General features: G+C 43.6%; 2 protein-coding genes across 3 annotated transcripts in view; both read left to right on the top strand.

Annotated features, from left to right (window-relative positions):
* The window catches only part of gtf2a1 (general transcription factor IIA, 1), a 10,227-nt gene extending 6,466 nt beyond the window's left edge, over positions 1-3,761 (top strand). Inside the window, exons 7-10 of one of the 2 annotated variants that reach the window (XM_037685734.1) lie at positions 300-404; positions 565-858; positions 2,325-2,414; positions 2,510-3,761. In XM_037685734.1, coding sequence (XP_037541662.1) covers positions 300-404; positions 565-858; positions 2,325-2,414; positions 2,510-2,617 — 597 coding nt within the window. In that variant the 3' untranslated portion in view covers positions 2,618-3,761. The remainder of the gene's footprint in view (positions 1-299; positions 405-564; positions 859-2,324; positions 2,415-2,509) is intronic. The other variant, XM_037685735.1, reaches the window with a different exon arrangement.
* LOC119418448 (forkhead box protein N3) overlaps positions 1-19,347 on the top strand; it is a 203,843-nt gene that overhangs the window by 121,804 nt on the left and 62,692 nt on the right. The gene's annotated exons all lie outside the window — the stretch shown is intronic.

Here is a 19,347-nt window from a genome sequence, read left to right on the forward strand (position 1 = left end):
CCATGATGCTAACCCCATGGTGCTAACCCCATGGTGCTAACCCCATGATGCTACCACGATGGTGCTAACCCCATGGTGCTAACACCATGACGCTAACACCATGATGCTAACACCATGATGCTAACTTGTCAACGTGGACCGAACCCTCTGAGGAATGTTTCCAGCAACTGGTTGAATGTGACGTGAGGAATTCAAGGTGGTTCTGAAGGCAGACTGGGTCCAACTTGGTATTAGCAAGGTGGACCTAATGAAGCAGGCATTTCGTCTATATGTGTTTGTAATGCTTCGTGTGTGTTTAGGTCCTGGCTCCTCTTCAGGGGGGTCTGCCCCAACAGACGGGGGTCATCATCCAGCCGCAGCAGATCGTTTTAGCTTCAGGAAACAAAGTCCAAGGCAACACGCAGGTCAGAACATCACTCCAGGGGAAATGATGCTGGTCTTTAAAAAGTGTTTTCTTTTCCCCTTCAGATTTTATTCTTCTGTTTCTCCACCATTCAGCAGCTGTTTATTCTGACAGAGGGGATTACAGATGTTGGGTTGTGACGTCAGGTGTGGTTTTCCCAGCAGGTGATGCAGGCAGCAGCCATGGTGCCGCAGCCGGGTCAGGCTGCAGGAGGAGCAGCAGCAGCTCAGCTCCAGCAGGTCCAGCAGGCCCAGGGTGCAGCTGTGCCGCAGGCCCCCCCACAGCCTCAGGCTCAACAGCAGCAGCCCCAAGCGCAGCAGCCTCCCATGATGCTCCAGGTGGACGGAGCTGGAGACACTTCCTCGGAGGAGGACGAGGACGAAGAGGAGGAGTACGATGAAGATGACGACGAGGAGAAAGATAAGGATGGTGCGGAGGACGGACAGGTAGAGGAGGTGAGCAGATTGTTTTACATTCTGTAATAAAAGTGAAACAGTCTCTTGGTGGCTGAGTTAACGTTCAGAGGGTGTTCAACAAAGATGGACTTTCTTTGAACCTCTGGGTTCACATGGAAATGGTTATTTTAGTAAAAGTTCATCTGACTCGGCTGAAAACATGGAAGAGTCTGAGTTACATCAGGCTGGTTGTAGAGAAGCTAAAGAAATATGAAGCGATCAGACGAGAGCAGAATGTCAGAAGACATTTAGGTGAATCTGCTGCTTGTGAAAGAAAAGAGTGAACGAGTCAGACACCTGAAGAATAAATGTCAGACCAGTCAGGGCTGTGGAGCACATCTGCCTCGAAACAAGGGATTTCTGTTGAAGCTCCTCTAGAGCAAAAATTTCACCCTTTGACCCGTTTTCAGTCACTTTAACTGTTTCTGTATACAAACAAACACGCAGTAAATAGACTCCAGTCTAAAATTTAGCTTACAAACTTTAAATATTAAGACACAATAACCCTCAATACAAAAAACATGTAGAATTAGTTTCTTACTTTATTTAGTTTGGGTTTTGTGACTTTGCAAAGAGTTCCTGATTAGGGTTCTGCAAAAGAAAAACAGTCACTTTACTACAACAAATATAACATCTGGAGGACTCTAAGGTACCTCTGCTAGGACAAAAGTCCCAGCTCAGCTGATAATCTGACCCCTAATGCGGCAGAACAGATTAATATGAACAAAATTCATTTCTGACGTTTGAAAATCAATTCAGAATCTTCCAAATCCACGAGGCGATGCGTCTGAAAACGACGTTTCCTCCCATCCCAGTTCTACATTGTTAGTCTGAAATGTGGATTTAATGGTCACATTAGCTGCATTTCACCGGGGCGGCGCAGCGACATGAAGCTGGTTTGATGGTTGCTCCAAGCAGCGAGCAGAACGAAGGTGGCAGGCTATGGCAAGCCAATTGTGTCATTAATAGCTGGTGAAGATTCTCAGTCATCCAGGACATGGTAAATTCAAAAAGTTCAAGACAAAAACAGTCAAGTATAATAAATAAAGTCCAGTTGATTTTGTCTTGAACTTTTTTGAATTTGTCATTATATCCACTTTTACCTATTCCATGATATGGCATGCTTTACTACTCTGCTGCCATCTAGCAGCTGAAAATGGTAGTGTTCAGTAGTTTCAGTCAGAATGAATGAAAACGGTCATATCTCAGCCAAATATTAGTTTATAAATATGGGGGGAAATCCATAAATGCATTGTTTTGGCATATAGGTCACAGGGCATGAAAGTTATGCAAAAACACGCGACTTATCGGGTGAACATACAGTACGGTACTTGTGCTGGCAAGTTCCAAAATCTGGTCATTAGATGTGAGATATCCTGTCTACACGACGGGTCAGATGTTTCCATCCAGGAACATCTCTGCCCGGACACTGAACGCCTCAGACTAAACGATCCTCTCCTCTTCAGGAGCCTCTGAACAGCGGGGACGATGTGAGCGACGACGACGGAGGGGAGCTGTTCGATACAGAGAATGTAGTGGTGTGCCAGTACGACAAGGTAGGAGGAGATTAACTGGGTCCTTCCACCCCGAGCGTTCAGAGGACGTCCGAGTGTCAAACATCTGTTCTCATTTCCTCCTCCCTGCTCCCCAGATTCACAGAAGTAAGAACAAATGGAAATTCCACCTGAAGGATGGGATTATGAACCTTAACGGCAGAGATTATGTTTTTTCCAAAGCCATCGGTGACGCCGAGTGGTGAGGCAGGAGGGGGGGGTGAAGCAGCCGGAGCAGGAAGTCTGTAACTCCTTCTGTCCAGTTAACAGAGCCTGCTGCTCCTTCCAAACTCTGTGACCAGATCCCTTCAACCAGCTGCTTCAGAGTCTGTGAGAACTCGAACCCCCAAAAGGATCCAGAGGTACGGTAAAACCGGGGCGTCGTCCATCAGAGACACTCGACTGGCCTTGCAGGACGAGAACCCTACAGAAGAACGGAGAGGCTGTGTTTCTCTCTTTTTATCTTCTGCATCTTCTCGGATTTTCTGCCCTTTTTTTTCTCCCCCTGACAGAGTTCACGTAAACTGTTCACATTAAACAGGTGTAGCGGACCAGGGTGCCCCGCCCCCGGAGGACAGAGGTCAATCATTTTAACCCCCACACACCACCAGAACCATGGTTCTATGATGCACTGTAGTCTGTTGACTGGGTTGACCCGTGTCCACGTTCTTGTCCAAACTCTGTGCCACCAGTCCAAACTGCTGCCTTTCAGAGACCCGACTCCCGTTTGGGCTCCTGCGCTCGTTTTGGCTTTTGGAGTTCTCGTTCCGTCTGCACGTTTTGAACAATGGTGCTCCAGAGTGTTTTTATGAAGTTAATCAATTGTTATCTTAGAGATTTTAAAGAAGTGCTTGATGAAGGTTGAAGGAAGGAAAAGGTAAATCGACACGAATCTTAAAATATTAATAACAGTGTTTATTTTTTATCAACTGTACCGTTGTTTTCCCTCTTTGCTTCTCTGGAGCTTCATTCCACCTTTTTATCACAAGTTAAAAACAACATTAAATTGGATGAAATGAAAAGTTAGCCTTGTTGGTGGATTGTTTAGCTTTTTGTTTTCTGCAGCCGCCTGAAGATTTGCACCTTCAGCTCATCAGCATGACGTCAGTCTAAAGGTTTTCTGTCTGCGTTTGTGCGCTACTTCAATTTCTCACTCACCCTACAATCTGAAAAACAAACACTGAGGGTGGCAACACTTCTTTATTTATTGCTATGATTATTAGTTTTATTTTGAAAGGTCGCAGCACCAAACTGTGCTCTTATTATCTTAATAAGTGTTCCTTTTTGTTTGTTTCTGGGCTGAAGCTACCTGATGCTGTGCTCTGAATCATTTGCCCACCGTCCGTCCTCCCGTGCTTTCATTATATTCATGACTTTTAGAATAAAATCTTTTATATCAAACTGAGTTTAACTCGAGGGGGTGGGTGGGGGGGCTGAGTGTCTTTCTGCTGTTTGTTTTTAGTATCCCTGTTGCAGCAGTTTGAAATAAAGTACGTGTTTTTGGACGTTTTGGTGACTTGTTCATTTTATTTCATGGAAACCACCTGAACACACAAACAGAACCTGATTTAGTAAAACATGTTTGTTACGTAAACAATACAAATCTAACAGTCGCTAAAATCAAACCAAACTCAGAATCACACGCTTGTACCTTTTGTGGAGTCTTTGTTTGCTAAAATGTATTCTGTCATTTTTTTATTTTATCAACTGCTGTTAAAATAACTTTTAGTATCCCTTAGATCAGTTTGAAATGGTTCATTAAACAGTTTTTTTGTAAAAGACGATGTGCTTTTGCATTAGTTATTTTACAATCTTTTCCCATCTTAAAGTGAAACGTTTATTTATTCTGGAAACTGGCTGTTCCTTTCTGATACGTGGCTCTTGAAGTCTTGAGTTTGTTGCTTTGAGCTGCTGTAGTTCAGCTGCTCCGTTCAGGTGCGTATCTGTTCAGGCGTTCTCAGGTAGTGTAGTCTCTGTGTGGAGTTAACATGTTCTGTTCATGGGGTTTCCCCAGATACTCCGGTCTCCTCCCACAGTCTAAAAACATGTATGTTAGGCTGCCTTCAGGCCCAGGTCTCTTACAAAAGAGATCTGTGGTCTCGATTTGCCTGGTTAAATAAAGGTTACGGTTATAAAAATAAAAAAAAGTCCACCTGGTTAGTGCCAGGTGGGACCCCTCTATGTTCAGAACAGCTTTTGATTCTTCATGTCAGATTTGACAAGTTGTTGAAAACATTCCTGAGAGACTGGTTCTTATTGACACAGCAGCTTGAACAGACCAGGAGAACAAAAACACCCAAGATGTTATAAAATGGAAAAATATAGAATGTGACCATACAAACAAAAAATATACACACAAGAAAATGAGCAATACAGATATTGAACAGAATGGTAAATTAAAACTGAAGAGAAAATATATTTTTGAAATGGGATTAATTCAACAGAGTGATGGCTCCGGGCAGCACAGCTGTATCAGCCTGTTCAGGGCAGCTGTGGATGAGTGATTAGAGCAGTCCTCCAATGGGAGAGTTGGGGGTTTGATTCCACCAGCAGTCACGTGCTGAAGTGTCCCTGGGCAAGACGCTGAACCCCTCATAGCCTCTGCTGTGTGTCCCATCGGTGTATGAATGTGATCTAAAGCACTAATCTTTGTACAGATCTAGTAGAGTGCTGTATGAATGGATAAATGAAGACACAGATTGTGTTGTAAAGAGCTTTGAGTATCTTGATTAGATAAAACTTACATATATACCGTCCATTTACCAGTTTACCATTTAACAGTGCTCTGCTGTTCTTTCAGTATTTGGTGGAGAGGAAGGTCCAGATTGTTAATGAAAGCAATTTATTCTGTGTCCTCTCCACCAAAGCCTCATGAGTGTCTTGCTTGCAGCTGATAATGGAGCCTGGTTTTTGAGCTTAGTGAGCCGGTTTGTGTCATCGGCTCCAAAGCTGCCACACCAACCAACCACAGCGAGGGAGATCACTGGCCACAGCAGACTGGTAAAAGATTGAAAGCATTTTTACTGTAAACACGGCAGGATCTCTGCTTCCCCAGGAAGTGGTCTGCTCATCCTCTTCTTATACACAGCATTAGAGTTGCGTTTTAGTCCAGTCTGCAGTGGTGACTCCATAATCCTCCACCCTGTTTAATGTGTAATGGCTGTGAAGGCATCCTCCCTTTCTTAGTCAGTCTCCATCTCCTTGGTCTGGACCACATTCAGCAGCAGGTGAATTTGCCCAGTCCATTCCACAAAAGCTGTCCACCAACATCCTGTATTCCCTCTGTCTCGAACACACCCAATATCTGCAGAGTCATCAAGTATTACTGAAGCCGGCAGGACTCGGTTGTACTGTAACTCATTGGTGTATGAGCTGAAGGGGAAAGGAGACGACACGGAGCCCTGCAGAGCTGTGGTATCACTGAGCACCAGACAGAACGCTGTCCAAGCGAACATGGCCTGCCTGTCAGTAATCCAGGAAACAAGATCACCTGCAACTACGCTCCCATCGGCTTGACTGGTGTCACTGAAGAAATCAAATAAAGTGAATCTGTGTTACCACCATCCAAGTGCAGATGAGCTCTCTGCAGCAAGTCTATGACGGCATCATCAATTCCAGAACAGCACTGGTGGTAGGCAATCTGTAGAGGACCTGGTAACGTCTTCACCTGCCCCCTTAGACTGACCGAGACCAGTCTCCAACACTTTCTTCACACGACCTGTAAGAGCAACTGAACAGTAACCCTCGTGGTCAGAGTTCTTAGGGACTAGAACCAGGCAGGATGTATTCCAGAGTCCCGGTACCCTCTCTTGGCTGCTGTTGCAAGACAAGAAAGTTTGCTGGCACAGATCTTCAGGATCAACTTACATCCCGTGTCTCCTGTCCCACCACAACCCAAAGGGATCCTCAAGGGAATAGATCTGGTGGTCATGGAGGTTGTTGGAGTTCAGTGAAACAAGACCCATCAAAGCAGACGATGTTTTCCAAAAATCTCTTATTCTGTTTTGGTGAGTCTGAACTGTAGCTACAGTTTCCTGTTCTAAGCTGAGACGCTTTGTGAGTGGCACTGCTGCTGAAGTCCATCTGCTTCACGCATGGACCTGTTCTGTTCAGAGACTGTGTTCTGCAGACCTCGGTTGGAATGAGTGGGTATTTGCGTTACTGTTGCCTTTCTGTCATCTCAAACCAACCTGCCCATTTTCCTCTGACACACAAATGCTGCACACTGGATAGTTTCTCTTATTTTTTTTTTTGGAACATTCTCTTTACCTCTAACCAAAGAGATAGTTGAGAGAAAGGTCCCAGTAAATCAGCAGTTCGTGAAATACTCAAACCAGCCTGACTGGAACCAACAACAACTCATTCCAAGTCACTTAAATCCTTTATCTACAACATTCAGAGGCCCTGTTTGAACTTGGCCATGTCAATTGTGTTAAGGAGTCTAACTAGTGTAAGTAATAAAGTGACCTGTATATATATACCTGGTATAACAGCCCCTAGACTCAACATCAGTTCAACACCACCAGGATTGGGCTATAAAAATGTTAAACCTTCAACATCTCACACAGCTCCAGTAAATCCATTGTTAGAAAATGGAAAGATGCTGCCACAACATACCTGCCCGGAGAGAATCGTCTTAATAAAACTCACGGATTGTGCATGAAGGAAAAATATTCAGGGAGCTGAAGATGACCCTGATGGAGCTTCAGCTCTTCTGCTAGACATGAGGGTCTGTCTGCAGGGCCACAATGAGTTGCACAGAGATGGACTTCATGGAAGAGTGGCAGAAAAAAAGTCATAGCTTAAAAAAAGCAACAGGAGAACGACTAAATGCTGGTTCCACGTCCTGGAGTGGTCCAAACTTCCTCTGAGAATCTTTAGTTTGACTCAAAGATTGTTGGACACAAACGGCACCCTTAAAGAAGCTGGACAGGTTTTGCTGGATTCTCCACTTATGCCACAAGTTCTTGAGCCCCGTAATCCACCCTGCCCGACTTCAGTTCCCCTGCTCCATAATCCAGCGTCTGGATGTCAGTCAGGGTTTACACACTGTGGACGTTCTCTCTGCCAGTCTTCTCCAAACCGTCTCAGCCTCCATTTCCTTTCGGGTTATGTGTGGTGCTGTTGGGGATTAAAGCAGAATCTAAAAACTACATAGATTGTTGCTCTTGATTGTGAGTGGATTTTGCTGTCAGTCGTACAGTTGATCTCTCTTTACAAAGCTGGAACTGAGTCTCAGACAGAGTGATTGGAAGGGGGGACGTCTCACGAAGAGAGTCCTCCAGCTGCTCCTGGACACTCGGACGTCAGACTGAGCCTTGGCACTGGACATGTCCAGTTTTTGTGTCAGTTAGCTCATGGCGGGTCCTAATCCACGACATGGCAAACGCAATAATTCTGAGTGTCGGTGGACTATAGCAGACAGGTTTGTTGGCCACATTGTGTTAAATTTAACACAAAAACCTCATTGTGACAAAGACCATCAGTCTGTTTCAAATGAAAAGTATTTAGTTCCGAGTTTCCCGGCATGCTTCATGTGGTTTAGAGTTTTGCTTCTTCCAACAGGCTAAAGATCTAAGACTTATTCTGTGTACACAATAGGCCTTTTTTCTTAAATGTTCACACATTTGTGTAAATCTGTGTTAGTGAGCACTTCTATGCTGGGATAATCCATCCACCTCACAGGTGCAACATATCAAGATGCTGATTAAACAGCATGATTATTGCACAGGTGTGCCTTAGGCTGACCACAATAAAAGGCCACTCTAAAAGGTGCAGCTTTATCAATGCCACAGATGTTGCAAGTTTTGAGGGAGTGTGCAATTGGCATGCTGACTGCAGGGATGTCCATGTTCAGAGAATTTGGCAGTACATCCGATAGACCTTGGACCCCTTCTCTTCTCGCTCTATCTGCTCCCACTGGGATCCATCTTAAGAAAACATGCCATCTCATTCCATTGCTATGCCGATGACTGCCAGATCTACCTGCCACTGAAACCAGCCAGTGCTCGTTCCATCCACCCTCTCCTCAAATGTCTAGATGACATTAAGGCATGGATGACTTCAAATTTTCTCAGTTTTAACGACCAGAAAACTGAAGTCATCGTCTTTAGTCCTAGCTCAGCTGCCTCCTCAGATCCTGCAAACCTGGACTCACTTCAGCCCTATCTCAAGCACACTGTTAGAAATCTCGGGGTGGTTTTTGACTCGGATTTTAAGTTTGACAAACAGATCAGTTCAGTTCTGCAGAAAAGTTTTTTCCAACTGCGGCAGGTAGCTAAGCTCAAGCCAGTGTTATCCAGACCCAACCTTGAAACATTAGTCCATGCCTTCATCACAACCCGCCTGGACTATTGTAACTCACTTTATGCTGGGGTCAGTCAGGCGTCCATTTCACGTCTCCAGCTCGTCCAAAATGCAGCTGCTCGGCTTTTAACTGGTACACGTAGGTCTGAGCACATCACACCTGTTCTGTCCTCCCTTCACTGGCTTCCTGTGCGATCCAGAATCGACTTCAAGATTCTCCTCCTGACATATAAGTGCCTAAATGGCCTCGCACCCCTCTACCTCTCTGAGCTCCTGGAACCATATGTTCCGTCTCGGGCCCTGAGATCATCGGACCAGCTTCTTTTGGTCGTTCCAAAATCACGCCTGAAGCTCCGAGGGGATCGAGCTTTTTCAGTCAGAGGTCCCAACCTGTGGAACAACCTGCCCCTCAACATCAGGCAGGCCTCCTCCCTCCTGATGTTCAAATCCCTCCTTAAAACGCACCTGTTTGCTCTGGCGTTTAATACTGTATGAGTTAGTTTATTTTGTTCTGTGTACCTCATTTTAATTCTGTTGTTTTATGATTGACGTTTATTTTTACTGCTTGTTTTTCCTTAGTGTGATCATTAGTGTGTGTTATTGCTCCAGTAATTTTAATTCTGTATGATGTTTTTGTTTTGCTGCCTATGTTTTGCTACATTTCTGTTAAGCACTTTGATAACAGTTTATCTGTTTTAAATTGTGCTCTACAAATAAAGATGACTTGACTTGACTTGACCTCACAACCACAGATCACGTGTAACCACACCAGCCCCTTTGTTTGTTGTCCATACCATAACCCCACTGCCACCATAGGCCATTCTGTTCACAACGTTGACATCAGCAAACCACACACGTACACAAACCCATACACACAGTCTGCCATCTGCCCTGTACAGTAAAAACTTGGATTCATCCATGAAGAAAGTGGTAAATGGACTGTATTTATAAAGCACCTTTCTGTCTTATCAAGACACTCAAAGCTCTTTACAACAATCTGTGCCTCATTTACTCATTCATACAGCACTCTACTAGATCTATACAAAGATAATTGAACAAATCATTCTAAAGAGACTAATCAGAGCGTTATCACATTCATACACTGATGGGACACACATCAGAGGCAATGATGGGTTCAGTGTCTTGCCCAGGAACACTTCGGCATGTGACTGCTGGAGGATTCGAACCCCCAACTCTTGCATTGGAGGACGACTGCTCTAACCACTCAGCCACAGTCGAACACCTCTCTAACATGCCATCAACAAACATGAGCATTTGCACACTCAAGTTGGTTATGACGGCAAACTGCAGTCAGGTGGAGATCCCACTGAGAACGACGAGCATGCAGATGAACTTCCCTGAGATGTCCTGATGCATGCTCAATAATCCAGGTAAAAAAATCTAACAAAGTAAAGTCAGGTCCTCTGGACAGATTCAGAACCTGACTTTACTTCCCTCAGATGATTTCTGACAGTTTGTGCAGAAATCCTTTGGTTATGCAAACCGATTGTTGCAGCAAATGCCTGGCTGGTCTCAGATGATCTTGGAGGTGAAGCTGCTGGATGTGAAGGTCCTGGGCTGGAGTGGTTACACGTGTGAGGCCGTTTGGATGCACTGACAAAATCTTGGAAACACATTTGGACATGGCTTATGGTAGAGAAACAAACATTCCATTCATGAGCAACAGCTCTGGTGCACATTCCTGCAGTCAGCATGCAAATTGCACCCCCCCCCCCCCCCCCCCAAAAAAAAGCAACAACTGTGGCATTGTGCTGTGTGATAAAACTGCACCTTTTAGAATGGCCTTTTATTGTGGTCAGCCAGGTGACCACAGGTGCACACCTGTCCAATAATCATGCTGTCTAATCTAACATTTTATGCCACACCTGTGAGGTGGAAGGATTATCTCGGCAAAGGAGACGTGCTCACTAACAGATAACATTTGAGAGAAAAAGGCATTTTGTGTACGTAGAAAAAAAAAAGAGGTCTTTGAGCTCAGCTCATGAAAAATGGCAGCAAAAACAAAAGTGTTGTGTTTATGTTTAAGTTCATTATATTTTGCTAACAGACATGAATAGACACACAGAGGGACATCCACCTTCAGTTTTGGAGGCAGATGAGACGTCCTTTAAAACTGACAGGTTGCTTCACTTGTTTCCCACTTTGATAGGCTCATACATTTAATTAAAAAGCAGGATTTATTTTATTTTTTTTACAACTCCTAAATGTCCAGGACTTGGAAAAACACATTCTGATCAATATACTTAGTTAAAATACTCATACTATATACTTATCACATCTTCTAGACAACCCGACCTCTCCTCATCATCAACATAATGGACCCTCCACCATCAGAGCCTCCAATCACCACCAGCAGGGAGGCTGAGGGTGGAGCTCAGCCGTCTACGTCCAGGCAAGTCTGCAGCTCCAGATGGATTAACACAAACTCCTGAAATGATGTTCAGCTCAGCTGCGTCATGTTTTTCAGCACATTTTTCACCTGAGCCTGAGGGTGGTCCCTGCTCTGTGGAAAACAACATGACTGGTCCCGGTGCCGAAAAACAACCGTCCAAACTACAAACTACCGCTTCAGACCTGTAGTCTTGACATCACGTGCCATGAAGTCGCTGGAGAGGCTGGTCCTGAAGCTCATCGGATCAGTGGTGGAACCAAACCTGGACCCCCTCCAGTTCACATACCAGCCACGTATCGGAGTTGATGACTCCATCATCTACCTGCTGCACAGAGCCTACACACACCTGGACAGAGTCATGTTCTTTGACTTCTCCAAGACCTGCTCTGCTCTGCAGTAGCTCCTGGACATGCAGGTGAAGGACTCACTGGTCACCTGGACCAGAGATTACCTCACAGGTCTACCACAGTGTGTGAGGCTGCAGAACACCACCTCGGACACAGTACTGAGCAGCACAGGGGTTCCTCAGGGCACGGTCCTCTCACCGTTTCTCTTCACCCTCTACACCTCAGACTTCAGGTACAACTGAAAATCCTGCATCTGCAGAAGTTCTGGATGGACTCTGCCATTGTGGGCTGCATCACTGGTGACCAGGAAGCTGAACACAGAGGTGTGGTGGACAGAACCACCTGCAACTCAACGTTGGAAAAACTAAAGAGCTGCAGGTGGACTACAGGAAGAAGACCAGCCCCCCAACCCTGTCAACATCAAGGGTACTAAGGTGGACACTGTGGACTACTACAAGTACCTGGGGGTCCACCTGGACAATAAACTGGACTGGACAACTAACACCAACACCCTCTACAAGAAGTCCTTTAACATCTGCAGGACCATGCTGCAGATGTTTCACCACTCGGTGGTCTCCAGCATCGTCCTCTACTCTGGTGTGCTGGAGCAGCAGGGTGAAGAAAGCTGAAGCCAACAGACTCAATAAACTCATCAGGAGAGCTGGTTCAGTTCTGGGAGTGGACCTGCAGTTTCTGACAGAGGTGACTGAGCAGAGGATGCTGAGGAACCTGCTCCAGATCCTGAACAACACGTCTCACCCCCTGCATGACACCCTGGACTCTTACCGCAGCACCTTCAGTCGTAGACTGAGACCACCGAGGTGCTCCACAGAACAACACAGGAAGTCCTTCAAACTTTTCAACTCCTTCCTGTTTAGAACTTAATTGTTGGTATTTTTTTATTCTCTGTTATTTTTATATCTTGTGTGATTCTTGTGTTTGTTCCTTTGTAATGAAACTCTGGCACAACAATTTCCTGCAGGATCAATAAAGTTTTATCTTATCAAAATGTTTTTGCTTTTAATTCCAAATGTTTACATTTTATGAAAAAAATAAGGTTTATGTCAAATCATACATGCTCAGGTAAACAAGTTGACTATATTTTAACAAAATCCAAGCCTGTATGTTCGTCCCATGATTCAGCAGCTTGTGAGCACCAATAAAAAGAAGTAATTAATTTCCCCATTGGGGATTAATAGAGTACAACAAAAAACAAGTGCCGTGTGCATGACTTTATCTTTTAAATTAAGATTACAACATGCATTTTAATCAAGTCACATTCTGGGCTTTGACTTGACCATTACAACACCGTCAGTCTTTTATTATTTTCTCCAACTCACAAAGATAACATTTTTGCTTGTGTTTCTGTCTGTTAGCAAAATTTCTCATGAACCACTGGACAGATTTTATTGAAACTCTAAAAGTAATAATTGACTGGTCATCTACTGCTGATTATAATTTGGAGTCAAGATTCAAGATGGCTGCTACAGCTAATCAAACTTAGTAAACACAAAATGTTTACAGTCCAGTCACTTGTACAAATATTAAGATAAAATGTAATGTGGCAGTAGCTGGAAGTCACAACACAGTCTGAGAGCAAACTCTCACATCACATTATTTTCCAGATTTGACCAAAAAGGGGGTGGCACGGTGGCACAACTGGTAGAGCTGCTGCCTCTCAGCGAGCAGGTCCCAGGTTCAAACCCTGGTCCAGGAGCCTTTCTGGGTGGAGTTTGCATGTTCTCTCCGTGCATGCGTGGGTTTTCTCCAGGTACTCCAGTTTTCTCCCACAGACCAAAAACATGCATGTTAGGCTGATTGGTAACTCTAAATTGTCTCTAGGTGTGAGTGAGAGAGTGAACGGTTGTTTGTCTCTATGTGTCCCTGTGATGGACTGGAGACCTGTCCAGGTGTCCCCAGCTGGATATGGGCACCAGTGACTCCTGTGACCCAAAAAGGGAAAAGTGGATAAAGATGATGGATGGATGGACCAAAAAAGCTACAGCTCCATAATTTCTCACGTGTCTTTCCTTCAAGGACCGCTCAGTCTTTGCTTGAAGCTGTTTGGGAACTTTGTCCCGTAGATCCCAAGCTCAGTATATTTTTTTTAATTCTTTAAAAAAAAAAAAAGAAAAAAAGAGCACAGTTTGCATAAAAAAAAAAAAAAAAAAACTGCTGGTGACTTTCTGTCAGTGTTTAGTTCAAGGTTCTTTATTAGTCAACAATTTTCAGTCAGGTCATCTGGACAGTTTCTTTTTTTGTGCTGAAACGTTTCACCGTCCATCCAGAAGGCTTCATCAGTCAAGGAAACACACAACACAAAACTGATTATTCCCCCAACAGCTTACTCCAAAGTGGAATAAACCAGTTATGTTGGTGCTAAGATGGTTTCTTTGGCATGCCCCCTCCTCCGGTGCCGGCCCTCTCCCTCGTCGACATTCATGTCAAACTGAAACTGTCCAGATGACCTGACTAAAAATTGTTGGATTGTACACCTGGATTATTAAGCATACTTTATTGGTTCTTTATTATTATTTACATTACAAGTGGTACATGAGGTGGAATGAAATTGTGTTCTCAAGGTCCCAGTTACACCCAAAAATAGCAAAAATATAAACTATAAAAAGAAACAGTATACAAGGATCTAAGATATAAACTAAACAATAATAATATAATATAATACGGTATATTAAACAGCAGCTTAAAAGTAAGAAATCAGCAGCATATGCTGGTGAAAATTGTGGTTTGGTTTTGGAATGGTTTTGAAAATCAGCAGCATGGATAAAGTGACACATCACCAATTAAAGTGGCATTACAGTGATTTTCCTGGTTAGAGGTTTATGAATCTAGCAGCTTCAGGGTAGAAGCTGTTCCTCAGTCTAGTGGTTCTACACTTAATGCTCCTCAACCTTCTGCCTGAGGGGAGCGGGGCAAAAAGTGTGTGCGCTGGGTGAGTGGGGTCCTTCATGATGCAGGTGGCCCTCTTCCTGCATCTGGAGATGTAGACATCTGTGATGGTGGGGAGACTGACTCCAACAGACTTCTGTGCAGCCTTCACCACTCTCTGCAGAGCTTTTCTTTCTCCAGCTGTGCAGCCCCTGTGCCACATGTTGATGCTGGTGCATCAAGTTGAAAATCGTTGAAAATGTCCTGAGTTCCTTCATCGATGTTTGGTTCTCCAGCAGAGAACAACGTTCCAGAAGGTCGTCACTTCTGCTGAAAATAAAATATCATCGGCTCCTCCCTGCTTACTGCTGAGGACATTTTACAGCTCACACTGTTTCAGTGAAACTTGAAGCATCCCTAAGGACCCATCTCGTCCCAGGCCCAACTATTACCGTCTGGAAGACGTCAGGCCAGGAAAGTCAAGGATAAACAAACGGAAACAGCTTGAGCTGCAGTCAATACGGTTGTAGAACGTTGCTCTTGTTGTTTTTTATTCTGTGCGGAAGACTTTCACCAAATTTTATTTAATTATTGTTCCTGACCAACTCAATGTCAAAATCCAACATGGCTGCCTCATACAAGTTTTCAGACCACTTTACTAATAAATCTTTTATTTGCCCGTCTATCCATTGTATCATTAAATCACTCTCCACAAAAAGTACTACAGTACTGCTATTAAGAAACATGCTGCAGAGTTTGTACATATGCAAATCCATTGTTTTGTAACACTAGTCCAGTCGACGTCAACTAGTCGATGACGTCATAGGAACTCAAGATGCTATATCATTTGAAAAAAATTATTAGCAAAAAGGTAATTTATTATTTACACAATAAAGAACAACAAAACATTGGGTGTATATTTATGCTCCTACTATTTATCATACTGCAAATAAGTCAAAGGAAAAGCAAAACTATTATCAAGCTGCAAAAATGAAAGAAACGTGCGGCACGTAAAAATTGGATTGGGTGGAATAGGGCTGGGAACAGCGGGGGGGGGGGGGGGCGACTAGTCGGTGCGAAATATAAAACCTCGCAAGTTGTCCTAGAATCGACAAGTTGGCTAGTCGACTAGTCTTTTCAACCCCTAGTTAGCCTAGTTACTGAGAAAGATCTGACTTGTTTTCCGTTTTACAACTGGAACAAGGTTAGGTTTGGTGCTGTTCCCAGATCTGACGTGTGATTTTTGGAGGTTACTGGAGTGCACCAAAGTCAAAGTTCCTTTATTTGTCATTCACACAACATGTGGAACATGTAGTGGAACGAAATTGTGTACACAGGGTCCCAGTTACATCCAACAAAAGTATAAATTGTAAAGAAAAAGAAAAACAGTAATAAGATCTAAGATATGAACTAAGAAATACGCTAAACTAAGAATACCAAAACAGAAATGCATTGGAATGACCTCTGAAGGCGCTGAGCAAGATTTATGGCCACCATCTTGTAAGATGCTATGGAAAGTGTAGAACTCTGCCACACTGTGAACATCGTGTGTGCCGTATCATCAGTCCAAAAACCCAGAGAACTGACATTTTCTTACCCAAGTATAATGTTATGGTCTGAACGTGAGGGTGAACCCAGAGTGCAGATAGAACTCAGGAACTCGTGGATTACAAAGAAGGATATTTATTAAACACAACAAAAAGGGCTGATGTGGCAGCAAAACTTGCATACAGGGGGATGATCACAGGAGGAGCAGGACAGAGCATGACACCAAGAAGGATAATCCTCGGACAAGGGAACAACCAAACGCAGAATATAAGGACACACTAAAGAGGGGGTAAATACGAACACCTGGGAAAGGACAACAGGTGGCAGAGGAGGAACTGATTATGTGAGTGAGACACACACAGAGGAGAGCAGGAACAGAACAGAAGAAGGAGACACACACAAGGGAACACAATCTTTACAGACTGGTGTTTTTGGTAATTACCGTCCCAACGAGCCCAGGCAATATTAGAAAATACCAAACCAATGTTCCACCGTTAACGTGATAAAAGTGCTGTAATCTTTCTAACCAGAGCAGAAAAATACTACACTTTAAGACATTAAGTTATTGAGCAGTTTACCTAGTCCACATACCGACCAAGATGGGGACAGACACTTTCTCCTTGGTAACATAAACTGCACCACTGGCCATTCCAGGTTAACCTGCTTCCCATCAGAAGTAGTCACAGATCATAACACATTTGAACACTTTTGTCAATTCATAAACATCTTTAAGCAGCAATTTGATGTGTGTAGTTACCAGATTACCACCTACATCTCAACAGTAATGTCTTAAAGGACCTGTGAATAAAGCCAACATGATGTGAATCTGGATGTGATAAATCCTCTTCAGGCATCTTAAAAACTATCTTGCATTCGTACTTCTCTTTAACTGCATCAAGCCGCTGTATCTTTGTGCTTTCTATTAAGAAAACCTTGAAATATTTAGGAGCAGAGCAGCTCTGTCCAAGGATCAGTGGACAATTAGAACCATCCACAGCCGAGCGCAGTTCGTAATTTACGTATTTAAGATGTTTTTCTTGGGTCAAACCTTTAGTTGTATAATCTTTCTGACTCTTCCAGGAAGCCGTTGTTGTTGAACACGGTGGAATTCAAACCATGCTGTCCGTGTGTCCTTATTTAACGAGACGAAAAAAAATAATACTGACAGGACTTTATTTGATAATGTTCAGGTTGAACTGTTTTGGGGAAAAATTTATGTTTTCCAAAACATGAGAAGCCTTAACTAGTTCATCTTTGAAGTCAAAGCTGTAAACAGATTTTTGGTGAATTTCAACTGGTAAAATTAATATTTACCCATAATCCCTCCATCCAGCTTACAACTTTCATTCTTTTTATATTTCTGACAAGTTAAATGCAAGGATTAATGACTCAAGTCTGTCAAAATCTAGTTTACATTTATTTACACCAATTAAATTTTTTGGTGCACGTTCTGGAGACGTTCCATTCTGTCACATTTAAACATGGAAACACTAGTCAGTCTAACCGCAGCCTCTAAAAAAAACGAGAAAGATTTACAAATACAATTAGAGATAAACATGAACTACTGTAAGTCCCTTTGAGGCTGTAAACTTTGATAAAAAATTTAAAAAGTGACCAAAATAAATTTTTAGTCTGTGAAAACTGGACTTTGAGCTAGTTCTTGAACTATGCACAGGGTGGTTGTAACTATATAGTTTAGATTTTTTTAAGCAGTGTTCTGTAGAGTTGTTATCAGCAGTCAGTGTCTTTTGACTGAATGGTCTCAGTTTGGAAAATCAGGAAACGGAGCTCGTTGAAGCTAACACCTAGCTAAAACTAATAGCTAGCTGAAGCAGGACCTGTTATAAAGCAGATTACTGTATAGCAGTCTTTAATCAGCTCCAATATTTTACAGTGTCACCAGTGCATTAGATAGTTATTCTCCTTAAAATAAGATGTACCAGTGTCAATGTCCCAGTTGCTGAAGGGTTTGAAAAGAAAATGTTTATAGTTTTTGAGATTAATGTTTTTTCTGGACTGGACACTACAGAGGGTGAGAAGGACTTGTACCGAATGGCGAGACAGAGGGATAAGGCTGGAAAGGATGTGCAGAAGGTTAGGCTTGTTATTATAGGAATGTTAATGTTTTAACAAGTGAGGAGAGTGTGATGGGAAGATGGAAGGAGTACTTTGAGGAGCTAATGAATGAAAAGAATGAAAGACAAAGAAGCGTAGAGGTCATAAAAACTGTGGACCAGGAAGTGGGAAATATTAGTGAGGGTGAAGTCTGGAAAGCTTTGAAAAGAATGAAGAAGGGGAAGGCAGTAGGACTTGATGACATACCCGTGGAGGTCTGGAAATGTCTTAGAGAGATGGCAGTGAGGTTTTTGATGCAAATATTCAATGGCATATTTGAAGGTGAGAAAATGCCTAAGGAATGGAGAAGTGTGCTGGTGCCCATTTTTAAGAACAAGTTTGATGTACAGAGCTGTAGCAGCTACAGGGGAATTAAGTTGATGAATCACAGTTTTCCCCCTAGTTAGCTTGCCATGGCAGGGTGCTCATCTCATCCATGATTTTTGCTGATGGGGGGACGGTGATATGTCTGAGCGCAGCTTGTACTAACAGTTTTTGGGAGGGCGTTCAACAAGAGGGAAGAGGAATGTGAGTGCTGCCTTTGGCTTTTTAGCTAGAGCCTGTATTTTGCGCTGCTAGCTTAGTGATATGTCAGGGCCGGGTGGGAGGGGCAAGTTCAGTTTGGTAGGCGGGGTGCTCAGTTCTGTTGACGGGGTGGGGCACCCTGCCTGTATAATGGTAGGGGAAACACTGAGTCACACAATGAAGATCTGGGAGAGAGTTGTGGAAGCAAGACTTAGACGAGAGGTGACTGTGAACAGCAGTATGGTTTCATGCCTAGAAAGAGCAGCACAGACGCCATCTTTGCTTTGAGGATGTTAATGGAGAAGTTCAGAGAGGGTTAGGAAGAACTCCATTGTTTCTTTGTGGATTTAGAAAAAGCATAAGACAGGGTGCTGAGGGAGGAGGTGTGGTACTGTATGAGGAGATCTGGAGTAGAGCTGTCATTTCTAACCCGGGCCAAAATAATGTGCTGGATGGCGGGCCGGGTTGGTTTTGGGCTTTAGATTGTGTTAGCGGACGTGCACGGCTGACGATCCAATTTGAATCACCAGCTGCACGTGGCCATTAGACCATGTGCTGACCGGTTGACAGAGGTAATAAAAAAGTCCAGATGGATCACTGCCAGCGACCCACCTGAAGCTTACCTGGACTCAGCCACTGCGTCAGCGGATGCACAAAGCTGACGACCCAATTTGGATGATCAGCCGCGTCTGCCGACCGTTAATAAATATAATATTATACAAAGTAATAACTACAGTGTTTCCCCTAGATAAATTCTTACCTTGGTGGGGCGCTCATCTTGTCCGTGATTTTTGTC

The sequence above is a fragment of the Nematolebias whitei genome, chromosome 12, assembly GCF_014905685.2.
Source record: "Nematolebias whitei isolate Nwh7 chromosome 12, NemWhi1, whole genome shotgun sequence".
In the NCBI taxonomy this organism is placed as follows: domain Eukaryota; kingdom Metazoa; phylum Chordata; class Actinopteri; order Cyprinodontiformes; family Rivulidae; genus Nematolebias; species Nematolebias whitei.